Source organism: Neltuma alba, unplaced genomic scaffold (genome assembly GCF_004799145.2).
Source record: "Neltuma alba isolate B1F8T4 unplaced genomic scaffold, ASM479914v2 tig00011404_pilon, whole genome shotgun sequence".
Classification (NCBI taxonomy): domain Eukaryota; kingdom Viridiplantae; phylum Streptophyta; class Magnoliopsida; order Fabales; family Fabaceae; genus Neltuma; species Neltuma alba.
The window spans coordinates 116004-129138 of record NW_021636091.1 but is presented as its reverse complement, the minus strand read 5'-3'; the positions used below and the strand labels follow the sequence as shown (position 1 = coordinate 129138).

The 13135-nt window shown below is 32.3% G+C and overlaps 3 protein-coding genes across 3 annotated transcripts; 1 reads left to right on the top strand and 2 right to left on the bottom strand.

Moving 5' to 3' along the window:
- Positions 1 to 3327, top strand: LOC114712950 (lysine-specific demethylase JMJ706-like). Its single transcript, XM_028897511.1, has 8 exons — positions 1 to 265; positions 964 to 1120; positions 1205 to 1424; positions 1547 to 1600; positions 1701 to 1780; positions 1867 to 2147; positions 2502 to 2897; positions 3152 to 3327. Exons 1-8 carry the CDS (start codon positions 1 to 3, stop codon positions 3325 to 3327), a joined length of 1629 nt encoding a protein of 542 aa, XP_028753344.1.
- Positions 3328 to 4476: 1149 nt separating this feature from the next.
- LOC114712949 (omega-hydroxypalmitate O-feruloyl transferase-like) lies at positions 4477 to 7078 on the bottom strand. Its single transcript, XM_028897509.1, has 2 exons — positions 6620 to 7078; positions 4477 to 5512 (listed from the first exon to the last, which is right to left on the bottom strand). The coding sequence occupies exons 1-2, from the start codon at positions 7076 to 7078 to the stop codon at positions 4631 to 4633; spliced, it is 1341 nt and encodes a 446-aa protein (XP_028753342.1). The 3' UTR covers positions 4477 to 4630.
- Positions 7079 to 10434: 3356 nt separating this feature from the next.
- LOC114712948 (omega-hydroxypalmitate O-feruloyl transferase-like) lies at positions 10435 to 10905 on the bottom strand. The gene has a single exon (XM_028897508.1). It carries the CDS (start codon positions 10903 to 10905, stop codon positions 10435 to 10437), a length of 471 nt encoding a protein of 156 aa, XP_028753341.1.
- Between the last annotated feature and the right edge of the window lie 2230 nt (positions 10906 to 13135).

Genomic DNA, 13135 nt, shown 5'->3' with positions numbered 1-13135 from the left:
ATGGAGTCTGGTGTCACATCAGAGGCATCAGATTCTAGTGAAATGAAGAAATCAAACAAAACAAGAGCAGTTGAAGTGTCTGGATGTGGAAGAGAAAAGGACACAACAGGCAAAGATATGTTGAGCAAACTGAGCAAAGTAGACTTGGCAGAACAAGAATGGGTCAATAAGATTCTAGAATGTCCTGTTTTCTGCCCATCAGAGCAGGAGTTTGAGGATCCTTTAGTTTATCTGCAGAAGATTGTTCCTCAGGCACAAAAATACGGTATAAGTGATCAAAGTCATATTTCCTGTTGTTTATTATTTTTAGCTTTTTAATATGTTCATGAACTGGCTTTAGTCCTTCGTTCTTCTTTATATTAAAGCTAAGTTGCATAAAATCCCCTTGAATTTTGAGTTGTGCACAAATAACTCTCACGATATTTAAAATTTGATCAAGAATCTTCCTAAATTTCCAATTTTGTGAAGACAATCCCCTTCCATTAATTAACCCTCTATCTTAATAATGGAGCATGATATGCGACCATGTACTCCATTAATTCATTAAACATTGGGTTATGAGCATGTCTGCATGTGATTATCCTAAATTTAAATCCTGTGCAGATAAATTCTCTGTCATGTTATAGAATAGGCAAATTAACAATAAGGGAGTTATTTGTATAATTTTAAAAGTACATGGAGTTTCCTTGTCAAGTTTTGGAGGTAAGGGAAGTTATTAATATCTAATCTAAAGTTTACAGAGTTATGTATAGTTTACCCTTATAGTAATGTTCATGAGGAATTTTCCGCAACAACCGAGCATACGGGCCTTTTCTGTATCCTGCTCATGCAATGTCATTGATCTATTAGAAGCAAATGACCATGAACATTTTTCTTTGACATTGCATATGGTTTGATTCTCATAACACTCTCATAGAACAAATAGCATATTTCTAATGATAAATCTTCATTTAAATGTTTCAGGAATATGCAAAATTGTTTCTCCTCTAAATGCCTCTATTCCAGCTGCTGTTGTCTTAACGAAAGAGAGAGAAAATTTCAAGTTTGAAACTATTGTACAACCTCTTCGGTTTTCTGAATTAAATGAGGACAATGAAACAACCTATTCTTTCAGAGGCAGGTAAGAAAATGCATTATGACTATAATTCTAGGATTATGATTCAATTGACATTGTTCAACTGCTGAATAATATTGTTTCCATCAGAAAATACACTTACCGTGATTTCGAGACTTTGGCAAACAAGGCCTTTCTCAGTAGGTTTTACAGTTCAGGAAATCTTCCTTCTTCATATGTGGAAAAGTTATTCTGGCATGAGATGGAGCATGGAGAGACGGGAACAGTTGAGTATGGAGTCAATGTTGAAGGTAGTGCTTTTTCATGTGATCCTAATGACAAGCTTGCAAAAAGCAAATGGAATTTGAAGGTAGTTTTTAAGACACTACTTTTCCCATTTGTTCTCTATAATATGCTTCTGTTAATTGTTAACAAATTCAGACTGATCATTGTGTTGTGAAAATAAAACTTTCTTTTTTTCTTCAATCCCAGAATTTCTCGCGGCTGCAGAAATCTACACTGCGGTTCATTGACCGAGACATTCCAGTAAGAGAGCAATCTTTAAACATAATCTCAATAAAAATTTGAACACTGTTTTCGGAGTGATTATTATAAACCTCATGGCAACGTTTCTTTTTTTGGGTAGGGAATAACTGACCCTATGCTTTATATTGGAATGCTATTCAGTATGTTTGCATGGCATGTAGAAGATCACTATTTGTACAGGTAATTCTCAAAACTATTACTCTGATGTTTATGTTCATCTACTATTTTACTGCACCTAGCTCTTATATGTTTTAATCCTTTTGTAGCATTAACTACCATCACTCAGGAGCAAACAAAACTTGGTATGGCGTTCCCAGCTGTGCGGCCTCTCAATTTGAAGAGGTTGCCTTGGATCAGGTGTTCCACTATAAGATTTTATCAAAACATGATGGAAAGGCTGGTGCCTTTGAAGCTCTTTCTCATAAAACAACCATGTTTTCTCCAAATGTGTTGCTCCAGCATGGTGTGCCAGTTTATAAGGCTGTGCAGAAGCCTGGGGAGTTTGTCATCACCTTTCCTAAAGCATATCATGCTGGATTTAGTCATGGTACCAATCCCTATCTTTCTGTGCATTGATAGTAGCATGGTCTTTGAAGTGAGAGAGAATGGGAGACAATCACATAAGAAGTGAGAATGTGTATGAAGCTCACTTTCTCCTTTCCACCCACTCTCTGTTTTCTTTTTATTTCTTTCATACTTTAAAAGTACTTCACAAGCTTCTAACTTCAGAGGATCTAAATCACTCTGCCTGTTTTATCACAAAATCCCAAATCCCCTAACTGAGCTTTAGCACAATGGTGCTAGAATCATATCCAAGACAAGAAAACCCAAGTTAATTACGCATTATGTAGGTTTCAATGTATATATTTATATTTATTGGATTGGATTCTTGTTGGTTCAGGATTCAACTGTGGAGAAGCAGTAAACTTTGCAGTGAGTGATTGGTTTCCATTAGGGGCTGAAGCTACAAGGCGTTATGCACATCTTGGAAAGATGCCTATGATTCCCTTTGAGGAACTTCTTTGTAATGAGGCAATGCTAATTTACAAGGCCCCAAATCTCAAAGGTTCAAATAACAAACTCAATTTGGAATCCGACCATGCTACTAAGCTATCTTTTATGCAGCTCATGCGATTTTACGACGAGGCTCTTTCAAGACTGGAGAGTTCAATAAAGTATTCAAGTTCTTCAAATTTTCTTGGTACTGTGGTATGCAGCCTCTGCTGTAGAGACTGTTATGTGGCTTTCTTTCTCTGCAAGTACTGCTTTACTCATCCCATTTGTATTTCCCATGATGGTAAGATATCATTATTGTCATTTGCTTAATAGTCATATTAGTTGCTTTCACTATTGATGAGAAAGTTAATGCTTAACCTGTTTATAACTCTTCACTTAATAGTTTAAGCATTTAAATTGAAGTGATCCTTTCTAATTACAGTCTGGCATGCAGATGATTTAAGATATATATCTATTGCGGTTTGATTTGCATCAAATTATGTCCTTATCTGAACTTCATGAATCTTTTCTTCATCTTTTTATTTTGCTATACAGAAATTGAGACTCAGAATTGCAAATGCGGCAGGCAATGCACACTTTTCAAGAGAGATGAAATGTTGGCACTGATGGATGCTGCCACAAGTTTTGACCTGGAAAAAGACATTTTGTTGGAAGTTCAAAGACATAGTGGAGCAAATATACTGTCACAGGCATTCTTTTACACTGACTAAGAAAGCATTCAAGATAATAAGGTATGTACTCTTTAATAAGTTAAGGACTAAATTTGTTTTTAATTCATTATTTGGATCTTCTAAAGATAAGTGTACATGAGGTTAGTAATGTTAAACTCATGTGCTGATACTATCTGTATGGTACCGGTACTTTGTGTTCCAACTTTATTAGCATTGATGTATTAATTCGTTTTATTATTTTGTGATCCTTTAAAGTGACCTTACTTAAAAGTGAAGAAAGAGATATAGACACATGATAATCGCGCCATTTTTATGACACCCACATATTAGAAGCGAGACCCATTATCATGTATCTATTCACTTCAATGGCTCTATATTCTTCAACTAACCCTATCAATGCTAACTTCCTAAATGGCATTACTTTTTGAATTTATGCAGGCTTAGGCTGAAGCTGGATAGAAATTTAAGCAGATGGCTTCTCTTTTTCATTTATAAAGAAATTAATGTATATAGAATTATAGAATTACTAGGGACGAGTAAGTGCAGCATATATTAATAGAGTGTGTATTGTTTCTGTAACGTTATAGTAGGAAGTAATGATTCAGTCTCATTGTATCCACATCCTCATATTATGGAAAAGTTCTTTTCTTTGAGTATTTTCATCATTTTATTATTTTTTATACTCTCCTCTTTATTGTAGCTTTGATGTCAACTTTAAGATTAATAATTGATTTCTTTGTTCTACAATTTCTTTTCTTGGCACACAACAGAGAATAATGATATGGTGGAATTAATTATCTAATTAGCTAAAGTATACATTTAGTCCTTTAATTTTGTAGAAAGTTTCACTTTAGTTCTTTAAATTTAAAAAGTATAAACGTAACTATTTTAGGATTACAGCACTAAATATATGTTTTTTAAAGTTAAGAAAGCAAATTGAAATGTTGTATAAAGTTAAATAATTAAATGTATGCTTTCGCCTTATCCAATTACATGATGTGAAATAAAGATATTTTATGAAAGTTAATGAAATATTTACAAATTATTAAATGCCCACATATTTACCTGGTATATTAGAGTTGTATATTGACTTCAAACCATTGATTATGATGTAGTTGAAAGTATGCCAAATAATAATTGAAAAAAGCTCTGTGTTCCAAATTCAAGACGAACATTCAACAATAAAGAAACTTAAGAACAAGATTATTTCTCAATAATTAACAACAATATCAACAGAACATTAATTTATAGAGCAGACACAGACATAGGATTAATTAATTAAACATATTGGACGTGGAACACAAATAAAGCAAATTAATGAGTAATAATCGTTGAAAGATTTTCATAACTGCCTCATCAGGGCTTCAAACTCTTCCATGGCAGAAGCACGCAAACCCAGAAGAACATTTATGTTCTTCCTCTCTCCCCCATGAGAGAGGAACAAGGCAACCTCTTTCTCAGGCAAGGTGACAGGCCCAGAACACAGAGGCTGTCCCCATCCAAAATCTGTGGTCTGGAAAGACAACCTAGTCCAAGTTGTAATCAAAAGCGTGGCTGTTAAGGAAGGCCTCGCTCTTGTCGTCTCAAAGTAATCTATAGCTGATCTCAAATACCTATCTGAAACCAAATCAATGGCCTTCTGAACCAACCCAACTGCGAATGATAGAGGATTCTTCAGCAACTCACCAGCCTCACACAGTGAATGTGTGAATAGTATGGCGTTTCCAAAGTAGCCTTCTGGTAATGGAGGAACGAATCTTGACCGTCCATTAACAGCAAAGAGAAGCTTGGTTTGTTGATTAGGTTTCATCTTCAAGGCTTCAGTACGAGCTCTCCATACAAAACCAGAAAGGGCTTCAAAAGTAGAGCACTTTTGAAGAACCCCATCTTGCATGGCCATTTTCTTGAGAAGTTCTTGTTTCTGTGGGTCGAAACAGAAGGACTTGTAGAGCAATATGTCTTCTTCTTCTTCTTTCTTCTCGTCCAGCTTCGTGGTATCTGATGATACGTCTTGTATCTCTGCAAATTCATGGTGAGGGAACTCTATAAGAGGAGGCTCGCGTGCTTCGAGAATGGTGCGATCAAGAAAAGGAGGAATCTTTAAGTCCAAGCCTCTTGCAATTTCACTCCATGAGTTTACGAATTCCATAGCACACAGTCCATCTTGCATACAGTGGTTAATGGCCAGCCCCAAAGTAAGTCCTCCACATTTGAATTTTGTAACCTAAAACATATCCATGGTTAGCTTCGGGCTATGCAAATTTTGTCTCCAAAGTCAAGTATTTTTTGCACCTGTTAGGTTATGCCTAGTTCATCCTTGATGGATTAGACCTAAATCCAATTGAGTAAAAGGCTGAAGTAATTTTCCTTTTCATTTGATAATAAAGAAAAAACAATTAAAATAGTAACTGGCAGGGGTCAAAAGAGACATATGGGGAATACAAAGTTTTTTCATAGAAAGTGTATATCATACTCCTTCTGATTCAAAATATAAGATAAACTTTATCCATTTATGTTTATAAAAAAATTAGTTAAAATTAGTTTAAAACAATCAATATGTAAAGCATGCATTTTTTCTCAAATATGCCCCTATTAATGAAGAGAATAAGTAAAAAATATAATAAAGAAATCAAAGAGAAAAGAGAATATATGTGGATAAAATTAAAAAAAACTCATTAAATGCTTAGACAAAAGTGAATGTTATCTTTTTTTTTTTTTTTTTAAAAAAAAGCCCCTTTAACAAAGTTTAAAAATTGATGCAAACTTTATAAAAAAATTACTGGGTCTACAAATAAGTATCGTAATTAGTAAAAAGTCATGTAACAAAATCACAAGTTCATACACACAAAATAACAAGAGATTATGTTGCTCATTTGTCATTTGGAATTTTTTGTAATTATAATTTTTTCTTGGAACCTCTGAATGATTTCCCCAACTTTATATTATAAAGTGATTTTCATGTTGACATCTCATAACAAAATACTGGCTATCTCCTAATACCAAAATACTAAGCGACCCCCAAGTAAGGAATATAATCATCAAAACGTCACATAATAAGTGAATGACAAGTTCCGTTGTTCCGGTATAGGACATGACATGCAGATCCAACTATTCACTTGTTACGAAGATTTTTTTTTAATAATTATGTTTCCTTTTTTGAAACCTCACAATGATTTGCCCAACTTCATATTATACGTGTTTTTTAATTTGACATCTAATAACAAAATACATAGTGGCTATGTCCTAGTATCAACAACGATTTCCTTCATCTATAACGACTTATAGGAATTTATATATACGTATCTAACTGAGATAAAAGTCAAAGTGAAACCTGAACAGTCATAAGAGGCATCTCAAGTATGTTGTTGGCACCAGGAACGTTATAAACTAGTTTCCCAAGAGTTGAAGGATTAGGGTTTGTGATCAAATCTCCAATTTCCTCAATCTCATCACAGCTTGTTTCTTCAGCCTCAACGAACATTACACCTTCACCAGTACAATTAACTATCAACTTCCCTTCAGAACTTACAGTTAACCTGCCAGCCATGGGGTAATAAGGGACAAGAATCTTGGACAACGCTTGTCTGATTACTGTTGCAGCATCCTCGTTGCCCCTTGAACCTGCAGATTTGAAACAATAAACTGTACGAATCATAACTGCTACGTTCTGGTCAAGGTTTGAAAGGAAGTAAAGCCCTTTCTCTGTTTCTTCTGCCGGTGCAACCAGAATTGGTCCTCCTACTTGCTTCACATCAAGCTCAACTTCCTTTAATTCTTTTGCCTTTGCCATGAACCTAAAAGGAAAAAAAAAAATGAATATAGACTTTAAGGCTTTGTTTATTCTGGATATAGGATGGAAAATAGAGGGATGAGAATATTAGGAGAAAAACCTACATATGTTGGTCCTAATATAAACAGTTACCGTAAACACGAGGTTTTTAGTTCAAATCCGTATAAATATAGGAAATGTTTTCAGGAGAGCTGCTTCTAAGTGGACATGATACTATATATTTCGATTTAACTTGCTGAATATCAAACAGGTATATCAGAAAAGAATATAAGGGGGGAAACCTTCCAAGGGAATAATTAGCTCAGGCGTATAAATCTACTGCTGTGAATCTGAAATGCAGAAACTTCAAATTGTGTGGGCATTTGGTTTAAGCGTGGGATATATACACACACACATATAAATATATAAATATATATATAAAGGTGGCAGAGAAGAGGAAGCTATTAAGAATCTTGAGTTGGTGGCATCACCACATAATAAATAAAAATTATATATATAAAAAAGTGAATTAAAGCAAGAGAAGAAAAAGAGAACGTGCCTTATCGAAAATCTTTAGTTCATATCTCATGTTTGATGAAAAAAGGGACGGAAATTAAGGGATGGTCAATTCAAATGTTTATTTTGGCCGGAAAAAAAAATTCAAATGTTTATACGCGCAGCCAAAATTGATGGCCAATTCATCAGGTACGCATGCATGATTATCTGTACTTATGATAGATATTGTTTATCAAAGTAGTTAAATAAACAAGGATAAAGTAGCATCCAATCCTGACGACGTTGTTTTTCTAGTGCTCCTAATACTTTAATAGTATTGTCAGTTTTTAATATAAGAACTAGATAACTGAATCGGGGATATTAAGAAAATTATTTAAATTAACTATGTGTCACAAACGTTTGTTGATGTTCATAAACTATCATCTTCAATCATGTGTATTAGTTGATTGGAATCATCACTTGGTGGGAACCCTGCCTTACAATTAATAGGGATATTTTGAGAAAAAATAGGAAACAAAATTGATTAAAGTCTTATATTTAAGACTAAATTAAATTTTCAACTAGCTCTTAATATAAGAACCAGAGATAGTATTATTTATAATGCATCTAGCACCCTAAATTATAAATAAGATTATGGTATTAGATGTAGCTAAAAAATAACATCAGAGATACACCGGATGTACCAAGAAAATAATATCATACTAAAAAAAGATTAGGGAAATAACGTCTCAGTGTTAGATACTTAGATGCTTACTTTAACCAATAATAAATAATGTTGTAATTTTATTTACAAGTAGATTTAATTTGCTCAGACACGTTATCATCATAAAATTTCAGGAGGAGAGTTAACTTCATTATTATATATGTAGTTTGTTAATATTTACACGATATTGAATGGAATTAATCAAACGATCTTGCGGAATAACTGCCGTAGCATAATAATAATAAAAGCAATATTATAGCAGTGAGGGGACCAAGGTAACGTGTACAAAGCCAAGTTGAGAATAAAATAATAAAATTCTAAAGCCATGTGGAGGGGAAAAAAAACTTGCAAATAATATTTTGATTTTATCCGTATTGATGTGATAATATTTAATTTAAATTGCTGACTTTGTCTGATTATGATTCATGTTATCTTTTATTTTGAGTTAAATGCTTTTTTTTTTTGGTCGTGAAGCATTCGCAAAGAGCAATGTGTATATCTAAAGACTCCTTCCCACCTTATATATAATTTACAATTAACTAAATTATGTACATCAAAATGTTTTCTAAATTAGTTAAAAGAAATAAAAGTATGCAATTCCAATTCTTATTATAAGTCACTTGTAGGATATTTAATGATCATTTTTTAACTTTACCTTTATTTAATTTTCTTTGGAAAGAGAGAGGGAGAAAAGAGAGGTGAGAAAGATTTGTAAATGTAGAAAGAGAAATTTTTTTAATAAATTTAAATTTAAAAAATTTATCAATTTAATACATTTTTTAGTATGTGAGAATAAGTTAATAGTAACTTGAGAACTGAAGTGATAAGCAACATAATTTTTTCACAATATAAATTACAATTGAGTAAAAGGCTGAAGTAATTTTCCTTTTTATTTGATAATAAAGAAAAAACAATTAAAATGGTAACTAGCAGGGGTCAAAAAGAGATATATGGGGAATACAAAGTTTTTTCACAGAACGTATATACTCTTCCGATCCTAAATATAATACACATTTCATAATATAAATTACATTATAAAATGGGTCTTATATTTAGGACCGGAGGAATATTATACTCCTTATGGTTTAAAATATAAGATGAATTTTATCTATTTATGTTTATCAAGAAATTAATTAAAATTAGTTTAAAACAATAAATATGTAAGGCATATATTTTTTTCCCAATATGCTTTTACTAATAAAGAGAATAAGTAAAAGATGTAATAAATGAATCAAGGAGGAAAGAGAATATATGTGGGCAAAATTAGGAAAAAAAGCTCATTAAATGCTTAGATAAAAGTGAATGTTATTTTATTAAAAAAAAATCATTGAAAAAAAAGTTTAAAAATTGATGCATAGAGAAATTATTATGCGGTCTACAAATAAGCATCATAATTACTAAAAAGTCATGTATAACAAAATCACAAGTTCATACAAAAAAAAAAAGATTATGCTGCTCATTTATCATTAAAATTTTTTGTAATTATACTTTTTTCTTAGAACCTCTGAGTGATTTCCTCAACTTTATACTACTTCTGGTCCTTAATATAAGACTCCGTTTGACTTTTTGTTTGGTCCTAATTATAAGACCCCAATCCATTTTGTCTTTCATATTTATACATTTTTTTCCAAGATAGTCCTTCTAATAATAATAGTTTTAGCTAATACACTTAATTAGCAAAGATATTTTAGGAATAACAACACTTATTTATTACAAATAACTAATTTAATTTCCTTCCTTAATCTCCTCAAATAAGTCAACTGGGTCTTATAATTAGGACCGGAGGTAGTATTATAAAGTGTTTTTGATGTTGACATCTCATAACAAAATACTAGCCATGTCCTAGTATCAAAATACTATGCGATCCCCAAGTAAGAAATGTAATTATCAAAACGTCATAAAATAAGTGAATGACAACCTTGTTTTGGTGTAGGAAATAACAAGAAGATCCAACTATTTACTTCTTAGTAAGATTTTTTTTTTTAATAACTACATTTTTTGAAACCTCACAATGATTTTCCCAACTTCATGTTATACGTGTTTTTTAATCTTGACATCTCATAACAAAATACTGGCCGTGTCCTGGTATCAACAAAGATTTCCTTCATCCATAACGACTTATAGGAATTTATATATACGTATTTAACTGAGACGAAAGTCAAAGTGAAACCTGAACAGTCATAAGAGGCATCTCAAGTATGTTGTTGGCACCAGGAACACTATAAACCAGTTTCCCAAGAGTTGAAGGATTAGGGTTTGTGATCAAATCTCCATTTTCCTCAATCTCATCACAGTTTGTTTCTTCAGCCTCAACGAACATCACACCTTCACCAGTGCAATCAACTATCAACTTCCCTTCAGAACTTAAAGTTAACCTGCCAGCCATGGGGTAATAAGGGACAAGAATCTTGGACAATGCTTGTCTGATTACTGTTGCAGCATCCTCGTTCCCTCTTGAACCTGCAGATTTGAAACAATAAACTGTACGAACCATAACTGCTACGTTCTGGTCAAGGTTTGAAAGGAAGTAAAGCCCTCTCTCTGTTTCCTCTGCTGGTCCAACCAGAACTGGTCCTCCTACTTGCTTCACATCAAGCTCAGCCTCCTTTAATTCTTTTGCCTTTGCCATGAACCTAAAAGGGAAAAAAATGAATAGACTTTAAGGCTTTGTTTATTCTGGATATAGGATGGAAAATAGAGGGATGGGAATATTAGGAGGGAAACGTACTTATTTTGGCCCTAATATAAAGATTCAAATCCGTATAAATATAGGAAATGTTTTTAGAGGAGAGCTACTTCTAATTGGACATGATAATATATATTTGAATTTAACTTGCTGAATATCAAACAGGTATATCAGAAAAGAATATCAGGATGGAAAACTTCCAAGGGAATAACTAGGGCTCAGGTGTATAAATATACTGGTGTGAATCTGAAATGCAGAAACTGCAATTTGCGTGGGCATTTGGTTTAAGCGTGGGGTGTGTGTGTGTGTGTACACACACATATATAAAGGTGGCAGAGAGAAGAGGAAGCTATCAAGAATCTTTCAGTTGGTGGCATCACCACATAATACATGAAAATTATATATATGAAAAAGTGAATTAAAGCAGGAGAATAAAAAGAGAACGTGCCTTATCGAAAATCTTTGGTTATCTCATGCTTGATGAAAAAGGGACGAAATTTAATGGATGGTCAATTCAAATGTTTATTTTGGCCAATAAAAAGAATTCAAATGTTTAGACACGCAGCCAAAATTGATGGCCAATTCATCAGGTACGCATGCATGATTATCTGTACTTATGATAGATATTGTTTATCAAATAGTTAAATAAATAAGGATAAAGTAGCATCCAATCGTGAGGACGTTCTTTTTCTAGTGCTCCCAATATTTTAATACTACTGTTAGTTTTTAATATAAGAACTATTGGAGATATTAAGAAAATTAATTAAACTGGCTATGTGTCACAAATATGTGTTGATATTCATAAACTATCCTCTCTTCAATCATGTACATTGGTTGATTGGAATTATCACTTGGTGGGAACCCTTTACTATAAATAGGGATATTTTAAGAAAAAATAGGAGACAAAGTTAGTTAAAATCTTATATTTAGGACTAAATTAAATTTTCGACTAGGTCTTAATATAAGGATCGGGGGTAGTATTATTTTTAGTGCATCTAGCATCCTAAATTATAGATAAGATTATGGTGATAGATACAGCTAAAAAAGGATGCACCAAGAAAATAACATCATACTAAAAAAAAGATTAAGGAAATAACGTCGTAGTGTTAGATGCTTACTTTAACCAATAATAAATAATGTTGTAATTTTATGTTCAAGTAGATTTAATTTGCTCAGACACGTTATCATCAGGAAATTTCAGAAGGAGAGTTAACTTCATTATTATATGTGGTTTGTTAATATTTGCACGATATTGAATGGAATTGATCAAACGATCTTGCGGAATAAGTGCCGCAGCATGAGAATAATAGCAATATTATAGCATTGAGGGGACCAAGGTAACGTGTACAATTACAAAGCCAAGTTGAGAATAAAATAATAAAATTCTAAAGCCATGTGGAGAAAAAAAAAACTTGCAAATAATATTATGATTTTATCTGTATTGATGTGATAATGTTTAATTTAAATTGCTGACTTTGTCTGATTATCATTCACGTTATCTTTTATTTTGAGTTAAATGCATTTTTTTTGTCGTGAAGCTTTCGCAAAGAGCAATGTGTGTATCTAAAGACTCCTTCCAATGTTATATATAATTTACAGTTAACTAAATTATGTACGTCAAAATGTTTTTTAAATTAAAGGAAATAAAAGTACACAATTCCAATTCTTATTATAAGTCACTTGTAGAATATTTAATGATCATTTTTTAATTTTACCTTGATTTAATTCTCGTTGGAAAGAGAGAGAGAAAAGAGGTGAGAAAGATTTGCAAATGTACAAAGATATTTTTAATAAAGTTAAATTTGAAAAATTTTATAAATTTAATACATTTTTTTAGTATGTGAGAATGAGTTAATAGTAACTTATAATGAGGACGGAAGTGGTAAGCAATATAATTTTTTTTTTCCCTTCTATACATATTCTTATTTATAGGGAGAGTAAATGAGATAGGGTGGCAAAAAAGTGAGAGAGAATATTTGGCAATTAATCTACAATCATGCATTTAATAAGGGTAAAAATAAAGAGAATAGATTAAAATTTCAGACAAAAACAAAGCAAAACTTATATACAGGACCAGTTCTATCCCATAGAGTGTGTCCTTTTTTTGTTTTGTTTTTTTTTTCCGGTGGCATATTAGAGTGTATCTTATGCGTAGGATTGGAGGAATTATATG